At 28.3% G+C, this 13,533-nt stretch overlaps 2 protein-coding genes across 2 annotated transcripts; both read left to right on the top strand.

Moving 5' to 3' along the window:
* Nucleotides 1-12: 12 nt before the first annotated feature.
* Nucleotides 13-636, top strand: GO595_000767 (small GTP-binding protein; the record flags this gene model as incomplete). Its single annotated transcript, XM_067921169.1, has 1 exon — nucleotides 13-636. One exon carries the CDS (start codon nucleotides 13-15, stop codon nucleotides 634-636), a length of 624 nt encoding a protein of 207 aa, XP_067779023.1.
* Nucleotides 637-9,426: 8,790 nt separating this feature from the next.
* Nucleotides 9,427-11,956, top strand: GO595_000766 (putative coronin; the record flags this gene model as incomplete). Its single annotated transcript, XM_067921158.1, has 2 exons — nucleotides 9,427-9,643; nucleotides 9,747-11,956. 2 exons carry the CDS (start codon nucleotides 9,427-9,429, stop codon nucleotides 11,954-11,956), a joined length of 2,427 nt encoding a protein of 808 aa, XP_067779022.1.
* Nucleotides 11,957-13,533: the final 1,577 nt, after the last annotated feature.

Raw genomic sequence — 13,533 nt, 5'->3', positions numbered from 1 at the left:
CCAGATTTTATAATGGCTCGCAACATGAAAATCTCAATTGTAGGTGAAACTGGTGTTGGTAAATCTGCAATTGTAAACCGTTTTGTTTATGGTGTCTTCAATCAAAATTTACCCCAAAATGAAGGTGGCGCTTTTTTCACCAAACAAATGAACATTGATGGACAAATAGTTAATATGGCGATATGGGATACAGCAGGACAAGAACAATTCAGGACACTTGCACCAATGTATTATACAGATGCTCAAGCTGTTATAATTGTTTTTAGCGTTGGAAATCCTAACCCATCAGTCAACACAAGCAGATCTTCTTTTGAAGCTATAGACTTCTGGTACAATCAAATTAGAGATCATAACGATGAGGCACTTATAATTTTATGTGGAAGTATGGATGACTTAGAACAACGTGAAATTACGTTTAACGAAGGAGAGCTAAAAGCAAAGACAATTCCAGACTTTGTTGACTACTTTGAAACAAGTTCTCTGAACGGTGATGGAATTGAAGCAATGTTTCAGTCTATCGCAGAGAAATGTGTTGCCTCATGCACATCAGAACCAAAAACTATAAAACTGTGTAGAAGTTATGATGTTAACAGCGATCCAACTGCATATAAAAACGTCCAGGGCTGCCGTTGTTGATATGTGCTTACCAAGTCGTTTGTTTTTTGTAAGTAAAACCGTTAATTTTTGTGATAAAACCTTTTCAAATTTTCCCTTAATACGATTATTTTTGACTCAAAAACAAAATGTTTTGACACTTTTGAATGATGATGTAGTAAAATTACTTCTTGCCTCACAAATAGCAATATCAATGTTATTTATTTGTTTCGTGGTTCCAATTGATTGAGAGATGAAAAAGACAAAATGTGATGTAAAATAGCGTGAAATAGAGTATAATATAAATCGATTTCCCAGTGAAATACGACAACTGCAGGGGTAGGTTGGAATGCAATTGAATAGTTTACGTCGAAATTAAATAATTTTTGAGGGTTTTCTGACACGTGTTAGGAATTCAAGGATTTATAGAAAAGAAAACTTGTATATCTCCGGAGATATAATGAGACAATTTCAAATTGATATAATAATCAAGTCTACACACCACTCAAAATTTTATAGTTGAAGCAAATTAACGATTTTAGTATGCTAATTATTAGATACAAAAATAATATGCTGTTTCAAATAAAATAACAAATTCTATTATTCAAAATAAATGAAACAGATTTTATTTAACACCAACATTTGCACTAGTATCAATAAATCTCGTTTTTATAGTAGGGTGACTGAATAAACATTTACGATATCTGAATATCAAGATTCAATTAGGGAAATTGAATATTTTACTTCTGTAGGCATTCAAACAATTCTAAACGGAATATTTATTAAAATATGGAACTTGTCACCACAATTGAACATGTTATATATAATTTAGATGAAAAAAATCTTGATTATTCAGTTCAACAAACAATGAAATTATTTGATTCAAATTATTCATATTCATTTAATTTAATCATAAGTAATTTAATTTTCTTTGTATTTCCATCACAAAAAAGATCAAGTGACATATACATAAAATATTTAGAAACGATTCAAAGCAAAGAAGAAGAACTAAAAAGTAAATCTAATATTATTCAAGTTTTTACTAACTATATCTTAAAATATAAATCACAAGAATCATATTTTCTAATTGAACAAATGATTAATAAAAATTTAAATGATCCCATTATTATTGCAAACATTCAAACATATTATTTTGCACATCATAAAACAGATGAAGAAAACAAAAAGAACTTTTATAATAAGAACGTTGAATCTACTTCAACAAGTATTGATTTAATTGAAAGGACCTTTTGGGAAAATTATAAAGATCTCTCAAAGAATGATTGGGCACTTCATAAGAAATTAATTGAAGAAGGACATAGTCCGAATGAAATTGCGAAAATCATTCGAAATGATGAAATAGAAAAGCTTCAAGAAATATCATCACAAACAAATTTTAATTTTAATCAAAAAATTTTTGAATCACTTTATGAAAGATATTCATTTATTAATGACGGAGTTTCATTAATTGATTATGCATCATATTTTGGTTCAGTTAAATGTTTTAAATATTTGCTTATGAATAATGCCAACATGGAAAATACATTTAAGTATGCCGTTGCTGGTGGAAATGAAGAAATTATTCATTTATGCGAACAAAATCATTTATCATTTAAAGATGTTTATGATACAGCAATTGAATATCATCGGAATGATATTTTTAAATATTTTTATGAAAATAAAGCAAATGCAAATAATTATTTAGAAGAATTAGGAGACGAATGTATTTTAAATCATAATTATGAAATTTTATCGTTTTTACTCAAAGAAGGATTGCAAATTAATCGTAATTTTATTTTGTTGATAGCTTATATAGGAAATATATTTCTAGTAAAATATTTTCTTGAAACAAATGAAGTTCCTAAAGATATTTTAGTTTCAGCTTCAGAATCAGGAAATATTGAACTTGTTGAATATATTTTGGAACTAAAATGTATTGATATTAATACTAAAGATGCTTATTTGTTTCTTTTGATATTTATTTTAATAAAATGGTATTTCAAAATTATATTTGGAATAAACAAAAATTATTTTTTACAGCACTCATTTTTGCATCTAATTTTGGTTATACTGAAATAGTAAAATTACTTCTTAAACAAAAAGGAATTGATATTAATGCTAAAAGCATTTATATGCTTTATTTAAAGTTTAATATAATAATTTGATATTTTAACGAAATATTTGAAAACTATTTTATTTATTTCGAACTGCACTTATTTATGCAGCACAATTTAATAAGACTGAAATCGTAAAATTTCTTCTTGAACAAAATGGAATTGATATTAATTCTAAAGATATTTTTCATTATCATTTGATGTTTATTTTAAAATTTTAATTTTCCCATTTATAATTTGGAAATTGTTCAAATAATTTAAAACAGCACTTATTTATGCATCTGAAAAATGTCACACAGAAATTGTTGAATTACTTCTTAAACAAAAAGGAATTGATATGAATGTTCTAAACATTCACTAGTTTTATTTAATATTTATTTTAATAATTTTATATTTTAGTCTAATATTTGGAAATTGTTAAAAATATTTCAAACAGCACTGATGTTGGCATCTCAAAAGGGTCATATAAAAATAGTTCAATTACTTCTTGAACAAAAAGGAATTAATATAAATAATATTGATGTTTATATGTTTTATTTAAAATTTACATTAATAATTTTATATTTCAAAACATTATTTGGAAATTATTTAAAATATTTTTTACAGCTCTTAACTATGCTTATTCGAATAATCATAATGAAATAGTTAAATTACTTAATGAATACCAACAAAAAAATGATGTTAAAATAGAAGGAAATGATCATTTGTCTTATTTGAAGTTTATTATTTATATTCTCAATTTGTTTAAAAAATTTTGCATTTTTTCTTAAAAATATTGGCAAAAACATACTTATTTAAGGAACAACAAATGAAAATTATTCAAGTAAAAGAAAAAAAATAATTTTGTCTTGTTGCTTTATATGTTTCATGTTTCTTAAACAAGAAAATTGTTTTAACATTTTTCGATTTAACATATAATATGATTACAACTGATTAAAATATTTTAAAATGCATTCAAACACATGTAAAAAAATTAAAACAATTTCAAAATTTATTACAATCATATATAAAGATTATTGATGTATTTTTTCACATACATTTAAATGATGAAACAGAAAAATTATTTCCAACGAATTTTTGGAGCATAATTACAAAAAATGTTTTTCATTCGATTAATCGATTAAGTTAGCATCTATCTTAGCTAGAAACCAACTGAGAGTATTCGTTTTTCAATAATTGTAAATATCCATCATTTGATGAGTCTTTTAATTCTTGATTTAACTCACCCATTTTTGTTTCGTGATATTCTTTTAACATTATTATACTTTTGTCAACAAGCTCTAGCTCGTTTTTTAATTCATTTGTTAGTTGTTTTTCGATTTCCATTTCCAAAGTTCGTCTTTCTAAACGGTCGTTGTCGATTTGAATGATTTTGGACAAAAGCAAAAGCTTTGCTGATTCGCCTGTCCCATCACCAGGATCATCTTCAAGAAGGAGCTGGAAGCGTTTGTGGATCTCGTCTTTTTTGCGTTGGGCTGTTCTTAGTTCTATATTTTTTTTTGAAATTTCACTTTGAAGATATCCAAGTCGTTTATGAAGATAAAGGCGAGTTGTGTGAAGCTGACGTGTGGATTTGGCCCTTTTGATTTCTTGTATGTGTTGTAATTTCTCATCTTTAAGTTGTATTTGGTAATCATTAAGCTTCTGATTGAGATTCATTTCCTTAAGCTTTAGTTTTCGCAAGCTTGTGTTTAGTTCGTTTATTCTACTTTGGCGATCTTCTGATGGATGGAATTCTTGATTTAAAGATGTATTTGCTTGTGCAATATTTTGGAAATTAAGCTGAAATTCTTCTAAAAATGTCTGAAAATTTTCTTCTTCTGTGGCTACATCAAAAGAATTTGAAGATTGAGAACGAATAATTTGAAATGATTTATGTGATAATTTTCTGTTAAATTTTACTAATTCTTGGTATTTACGTTGCTCAACTGAAATTAGTGCTTGTAGTTCTTCATTTCTTTTTTGAAAATTCCCGAATATTTCTTTATTCTTTCCAATAGAATTTTCAAGTGATTTATTTGTCTTCCTTGATTTTATTAATTCTTCGCTTTTAAGTGATTGCTCCAATTCTTTACATTGTTTGCAAAGTATTTCGTAATATTCTTTTGCTTTTCCTATTTCATTTGGTTCCATTAGAAAATTAACGGCTTACGAGAAACCGTTTAAATTCATTTTATTCCGAATTGAATCAAGCATTTTCCCTATTATTTCGTTCTGATATTCTAATATTTCCTTTTCTTGGTTTTGGATTTCAATTGTTTCCTTTTTGATTGTTCTTATTTCTTCATCCAATGTATCAATATCTTTCATCGTTTGTTGAACAAAACTTTCTTCCTTTTTCTTGTTATGAAGAAGATCAATTAACGGGTCCATGCAAATTTGTTGAAGTTTGCTTTTTTGATATGCAAAAAATTTATCTGTTAATAAGTCAATTTCCTTTTGTAAGCGACTCATATGTTTCTCATTTGATTTAATACTTGAAATCTGTTTTTCGAGTGTTTTTAGATTGTTAGACAACAATGTGAGATTACTTTTGATTTCTTTATTTTCTTTTGCCAATCTTAATTTTTCGGAATAAAGAAGAGGAATTTCAATTTGTAGCTCTTGTTTTTGTATGTATTTGTCATCACTTGTGAGTTCAATAAGTTCTTTTTTCTTTGTTTCTAAAATATTTTCAAGTCTAACTAGTTCAGCTTCTCTTGATTTTATTGCTGTTCCAGACACACCTTTAAAACGTTTTGAAGAATTCGAGTTTAAATTTCTGATTAATCGGTCTGAATTTTGAAGTTGACCCCTTAATCTTTGCGTTTTCGCTAGATAATATTTCTTTTTTTCTTCCACCTGATTTATTTCTACTTTTAGTGAGTCAATATCGAAAAATTTTAAATGTTTTCTAGGATTCATCTTGGAGCAAAAATTTGTCATTATATTCTCTTACAAATAAAATTGTCAAATAATTGCATTCAATTATATATATTTTTTTCAAAACCAAATATTAATTAAATAAAACAAAAATTTTAGAAAACACATATTAAAATTGCCATTGGTATTGCTCCAAATTTAAATGGCATTGTCCATTTCCGAGGTATTTTATATCTGCAAACAGGACATTCACCATTTGCTTTTCTAGATCTTTCTATACATGCTCTACAAAAATGATGATTACATTGCGTTGACAGTTCAGCCTTTTTCTCTTTGCATCTTTGGCATATTGCACCAGATGGAGAAATCTTTAGCAATGTTCGAAAGAACCACGTGCATCCATCAGAAAAATCAACGCAAAGAAGCCAAAAACCAACGATTTTGCCCAATATATACGCAATATGCCAACCATTAAAACATGATGGAAATTCAGAAAGATTGGTTTCACCTAAAAACATCATCCAAATGGGTGTCACAGCGATGTAGCGAAAGATAATTGATGTGATTGTTAATAAACCAAGTGCTCCATTTTCAATATCAGTGATTTTGAAAAAACGAAATGAAAATCCGATATGTTTGGTAGAACTGAAAATAAGGAAAAACGACAGTGATAAAAGTGCTGATGATAATATTGCATCAGCAAATGTATGATACTCTGTATTTAATTTGACTAATGTATGACCACATATATATGAACAAATAATATCACCAAAACCATAAACAAGCATTTGAGTTTGCGTAGATAATGGAATAATCTCTCCTTTCTTTAGAAATTGAGATGCACTTTCAATACAATTTTCAGAAGCACGAAGAACTTGATACATTAAAAAGATGACCAAAAGTTGAAGCCAAAAATGTATTACAGAGAGTAACAAAAAAATCAAAAGTGTTCCTAAAATAAGATTTTGACAATATTTCCATAACTCTGTAAAATGAAATGGATTAAATTCTTCTTCTTCTTTCGCTTCCATTTGGAAGTTGAAACCAGCTAAACTCTCCCTGATTCTAAGAATTTTTGCAAAATAAAATGAAATGTGATATAAAATAAGATGAAACAAGATTTGGGGGTGCCCCATCCGACAACGATAAGCGATTGTTTGTCGAACAATTTAAGCAGCTTATCCAAATAGAACATATGTTCTCTTCCAATTAGATTTAAAAAAAATAAAAACACAAATTCCTAATCAATTTAAACAAATAGTATTCAATTTAAATGAAAAAAATATTGAATTATCAGTCCAAAAAACTCTTAATTTATATGATTCAAATTATTTGTTCTCATGCAAAAACTTGTCAGTAATTTAGTATATAAAGCATTTTGTTTACAAAAGGGAAATTGCGATTTATATTTAAATTATTTACAGTTACTGCAAAACAAAGAAAAAGAAATATACAACAATGATACTAAAATTATTGATATTTTTAGTAGACTAATATTCAAAAAAGAAACACATGAAATATATTATTTGATTAACGAAATGTTTGAGCGAAACTTAATTAAGTATTTGATTGAGTATTAAGTATTAAGTATTTGATTAATCAAAGCTTTGATTCATTGTATTTTGCACATTATAAAACAGATACAAAAAATAAAGAAAAACGTTTTACACCTGATTATGATCCTTATTATTGTGAAAATTATATTTTTTTATTACATTATGATAAACTTTCAGCAAATAATTGGGAACTTCATAAGCAATTAATTCATGAAGGAATCAATCAAGATAACATTGCAAAAATAATTCGAAATGATGAAATTGAAAAACTTCAAAAAATATCATCAAGTAATGGATTTTATTTCAATGATCCAATTTTGTCATCACTTTATGAAAGATGTTCTTTTATTAATGAAGGTTATGTCTCATTAATTGATTATGCAGCATTTTTTTCTTCAATCAAATGTTTTAAATATTTACTTATGAATAATGCCAACATGGAAAAGTAAGGTAAATATGCAGTTGCAGGTGGAAATATAGAAATCATTCATTTATGTGAACAAAATCATTCAACATTTGAAGATGCATATGAAACAGCAATAAAATTTTATCAAAATGATATTTTTAAGTATCTTTATGAAAACCAAATTTGTAGAAATAATAATTTAGAAGATTTAGGAAGACAATGTCTTATTTATTACAATTATGAAATATTTGATTTTTTGATTGATAATGGTCTAACAATAGATAGAGATATTATTAGTGCTTCAATAATTTCAGGATGTTTAATTTTTACAAAATTTTATCGAAAGAATCCTCTACTCTTAGAAGATTATAATTTTTATATAATAAACGAAGGAAATGTTGATCTTTTTAGAAATATTTTAGAAACAAAAGGAAATAAAATTGATATTAATTCCAATAATTTGATGTTATAAAATAATGCTTAAGTTTTATTTATCATTTTTGGCGTTGCACTTATAGGCGGATGTATGTTTGGTCATACAGATCTTGTTAAATATGTTCTTAAACAAGAAGGAATTAATGTAAATTCTAAATTTAATATAAATATTTTATGTTTGGTGTTTGTTTCATATTTTATATTCCATAAATATATTTTATTATAACTTTTATTTATTATATTACAACCATCACTTTTCGAAGTATCTTCGAAAGGGTTTATAGATATAGTTAAATTGCTTCTTGCATGTAACGAAATTGACACCAACAATAAAGAGATTTCTTTATTTTGATTGAAATTTTTTTGAATAATTTAGTTGTGGAATTAAATCATTTTATTCTATTCTCCTCTTTTAGGAGCTGTTGCTAATGGTCAAACAGAAATAGTTAAATTACTTCTTGAACAAAAAGGAATTGATATCAATATTCGTGATATTTATTTATTTTTCTCAAAATTTTTTCAAATATTTTTGTATTTCATAATGATATTTGGAATTAATTTAAAATATTTTGGACCCCACTTATGACATCATCTGTTTATGGGGATATAGAAATTGTTAAGTTACTTCTATAGCATAAAAGAATTAATGTTGAAGCTAAAAATATTTTAATGTTTTATTTCATATAAATTTCAATAATTTGATTTTTCAAAAACAATATATAAAAATTATTTTAATTGTTTAAAACAGCACTTATGTTGGCAGGAGAAAAGAACCATCAAGATTTCATATAACTCCTTACTAAATATAAAAGAATCAAGAAAAACAATAATAAAATTTTTGAATTTAATCAGATATTTATTAAAATAATTATTTTAATTATTCCATGATTCAAATCAAATCTGTATGAATGGATAAATCGGTTGCTCTTCATGTTATTTCATACAAAAGTATGTTTTTTAAATAAAAATTACATTTTAATCTTACTTCATTCATAATATATTAAAGCAATCAATGCAAATTTTGAAATCTTTTTAATCAAAGGCATAATTTATTTAGCATTATAATATTTGGATTTCATAGATGGACATTTCAATGGTGAATTAAGAATCAATAACAATTAATCAAAAATGAAAAAGAAGAAAATAATTATTGCTATGAAAACCCACTTAAAATTCTTTTAATCATTATTTAAGAGTTATGTTTTAAATAATTTTTAGAAATTCTGTTGAAATATTCATTAAAGTTATCACAACTTTTTATCTTTAAAGATAAACATGTTTTAATTAACCTTTTTATGAACAATTTTTTATATTCGAATAATCCTTATCGTTCAACAAATTAAATAAGATATAATAAAACCGTTTTAACGTACAACTTTTGAGTATTTGACACGTTTTAGTTGTCCCCTTTTACCCTTTAAAAGGGTAAATTTGAATCGGATATTTCTACACATTATAAATGTACGCAAACCTAAAAGGTTCCGTTGTACCATCCCGTCAAATCAACGAAGTTGATATTCTTAAAGATAATTTTCTGTTTACTATCAATAAAACATTTTGTGCATTTCCAGGTTCAGAAATCAGAAATCAAGGTCAACCAGTGATAGTTGTACGTAACGACAACCCAACCAAATTCGGTCTTAAACAACCACGTGTTAAACCACCTGGCCAAAAAAGTCACAGCTGTTGCTTTAAGTCCATTTGAACCAACAACACTTTTTGTTGGTACATCAGCTGGTATTCTTTCATTTTGGAATATTCCAGAGAAGGGTCTTAAAGGTGATGCCACCAAACCATTCTCACAATTCGACACAAAAGAAGAAGTCAAATGTGCCTCATTCCATCCATTTGCAAAGAATCTTATTGCTGTTGGTTTAAGGAGTGGTCACATTCAACTCTTTGACAAATCTCTTTCCAAGCCACTTGCTGATCTTGTTCATTCACGTCCATTAAATTCCATTGCATGGTCAGATGATGGCGCACTTATTTTTGCTCTTTATATTGACATGACCATCAAAGTGTGGGATGTTCGAGGCAACAAAGAGCTACATGAAATCAAAGCATCACCAACACGTGGAGTTGGATTCCTTCATTCACTTTCAGGTCGTCGTGTTCTTCTATCATATTCCGCAAGTGGTAAACAAGAACTTCGTATCTACGACGAGAATCTTGCCGAAAAAGCCAAGCGCCAAGTTGCTGTTGGAGGAACTTCACTCAGTGTCACATCACATTTCAGCGGCGTTATTATTGCCTGTGCATGTCGAGAGAGCAAAGTGTATTTACTTGATGGAAACACATTAAATGACTTATGTATCTATACGCATGACATTGCAATTTATAATGCATTACCATTATATGAGAAACCAAATCCAGATGGCACAACAGTAATGACATTATCATTATTCCTTACCAACAATACAATTGCACGAGTCCAATTTGATGTAGCAAATGGACCAGCACGATTCCCACCATTCCCAGTTATGGAATCAGATCTTACACCTGAATCTTGGTTACAAGGTACAAATGGAACCTTAAAACATGAAGAACTTATACCAACTCCCAAAGAAGAAGCTAAACCAGTCGAAGAAGAGAAGCCAGTTGACTTAGGTCCGCAAACATATTACAAATATTTACGTGGCGTTGCAGAACCACCAAGTACATATTACATCTCATTACCAGTTAAACAAGCACCGAATCCCGAATTTAATGAAATCATTACAAACGGAACACAGTTTGCATTTGTTGGCGATGGTTCAACACCACCAATTCATATCTTACCATTATACAAACCACAACGTTTCCCATCTAATTGTAAGTCGACAATCATTGATCCACATAGCTCTGGTGTTAGTACAATGACATTTAGTCCACATAAACCACAACTATTAATGAGTGGTGGCGAAGATAACAAAGTTAAACTATGGAACATACCAAAGAGCGAAGAATTCTTAACGCCAATCACAGAGCCAATCACATCCTTCAATCATAATCGTAAGATATCGATTGCCAAATTCAGTGAATGCACAAACAACTTAATAATGACCGCAACACCACAAACGGAAATATATTTATGGGATATAAACACTGAAAAGCGAATTCGTGACTTCAATAAGTTATGTCCAACAGGACTTCAAGATGCGGTAATGAATGACTTCTCATCAATGATATATTCCATATATAGAGATGGTAAATTAATATGGTTCGATCCACGTGATGAATCACCAAAAGTCTTCGAGACATTAGCGAATCCAAACGGCGGCCGACATCGCCGTCTTTTATACATTCCGGACTTCGAATACTTAGCGACGTTTGGAAGTAGTCGACGAGGCGAACGCCAAATCTTAATATGGGACGTGAAGAACATGGAGAAGCCATTGAAGAGCATTGAGTTGGACACTTCGTCCGGCCATATGTTACCTATGTACGAAGAAGGCTCCGGTCTGATATACTTAGGCGGAAAAGGCGATGGACACATTCGTTATGTCGAATTGTGTCACGACGACCGAGTCATCGCGTCATCCGGCGTATACGAAACATCTGCGCCAGAACGAGGGCTCTGTTTGCTGCCAAGGAAACAATGCGACGTCATGAAATGCGAAGTAAGCCGTATGATGAAATTGTCGACAGAGTCAATGCACATCGTAAAGTGGCACGTGCTCAGATCGCACAACGAATACTTCCAGGATATGATATACCCGCCGATTAGAGACACGTCGAAGCCATTGATGGAAATTAGCGACTGGTTGAAGAAACAAAATGAAAAGTATCCAATGATCGACTTCCAGCCGCCAAACACAAGAAAGTACTCCGAAGTGTTGCCGATGTTCAGGAGGCAGCAGCAGGAGAAGTTGGCAGCAGCAAAGAACGTACAAAGAGAAGAGGAAATAGTCAATAAGCCGTTGAGCATAGACGACATTGTGGCAATGGCACCGAAGATATCAACGAGCGACGAACCAGATGAAGTGTCTGACGATAGCGAAAGTTGGTGAAGTAAAAAAGTAATTATAAATTGAATTGGAATTTGGTGGTGAGTGAAATATAAAGTGATTACATTGTAGTAACAAATTGAATTGTAATTTGGTGGTGAGTGAAACATAAAGTGATTACATTGTAATAATAAATTGAATTGTAATTTGGTGGTGAGTGAAACATAAAGTGATTACATTGTAATAATAAATTGAATTGTAATTTGGTGGTGAGTGAAACATAAAGTGATTACATTGTAGTAACAAATTGAATTGGAATTTGGTGGTGAGTGAAACATAAAGTGATTACATTGTAGTAACAAATTGAATTGGAATTTGGTGGTGAGTGAAACATAAAGTGATTACATTGTAATAATAAATTGAATTGGAATTTGGTGGTGAGTGAAACATAAAGTGATTACATTGTAATAATAAATTGAATTGTAATTTGGTGGTGAGTGAAACATAAAGTGATTACATTGTAGTAACAAATTGAATTGGAATTTGGTGGTGAGTGAAACATAAAGTGATTACATTGTAATAATAAATTGAATTGGAATTTGGTGGTGAGTGAAATATAAAGTGATTACATTGTAGTAACAAATTGAATTGTAATTTGGTGGTGAGTGAAACATAAAGTGATTACATTGTAGTAACAAATTGAATTGTAATTTGGTGGTGAGTGAAACATAAAGTGATTACATTGTAGTAACAAATTGAATTGGAATTTGGTGGTGAGTGAAACATAAAGTGATTACATTGTAGTAACAAATTGAATTGGAATTTGGTGGTGAGTGAAACATAAAGTGATTACATTGTAATAATAAATTGAATTGTAATTTGGTGGTGAGTGAAATATAAATTTATATCTCGTTAAATGTTTCCTTCGAAAGAATCAAATTCCAAAAAATATTTTATTATTTGCTTTAGAATCAGAAAATATTGAACTTGTGTAACATGTTTTAGAAAAAAAAAAAGAATTGATGTTAATGCAAAAAATATTCATTTGAATAATTTGGAATATATTTTAATAATTTGGAATATGTTATAATAATTTATAATATGTTATAATCATTTGAAACATCACTTCATATATCAGTTAGAAATAATAATATCGAAATAGTAAAATTACTTTTGGATAAAGGAATGATTTTAATGCAAAAACTCTTCATTTGAATAAATTCTAATATGTTTTAATAAATTCTAATATGTTTTAATAATTTATAATATGTTTTAATAATTTATAATCAATTAAATATTTTTTGTATAAGTACATATTCTTGATGTTAGCGAAAAATTCCATAATGGGATTTTTATATAACTCGAAAATATTAATGAACATAGAAATAAAACCCTATACCATATGTTCTTAGGTGAATTCATTCATATATTTTTTGGATATTTTTATTTTTTGATTTTGAATATTTATTGATCGACAAAAAGTCAACTCAAAAACTGCAATATCACAAAGAAATATGTTGCCACAATATTTTGTTCATTTTTGTTGAAAATATAATTGTTTTTTGTCAAAATTATCTAGTATATGTTTTCAAATTGAATGAACATTATTATTTGTATAATAATTTCGATCCTATATAAAT

The sequence above is a fragment of the Histomonas meleagridis genome, assembly GCF_020186115.1.
Source record: "Histomonas meleagridis strain 2922-C6/04-10x chromosome Unknown contig_111, whole genome shotgun sequence".
NCBI lineage: Eukaryota > Parabasalia > Tritrichomonadida > Dientamoebidae > Histomonas > Histomonas meleagridis.
The sequence above is the reverse complement of the archived record's forward strand: the minus strand, read 5'-3'. Positions and strand labels throughout refer to the sequence as shown.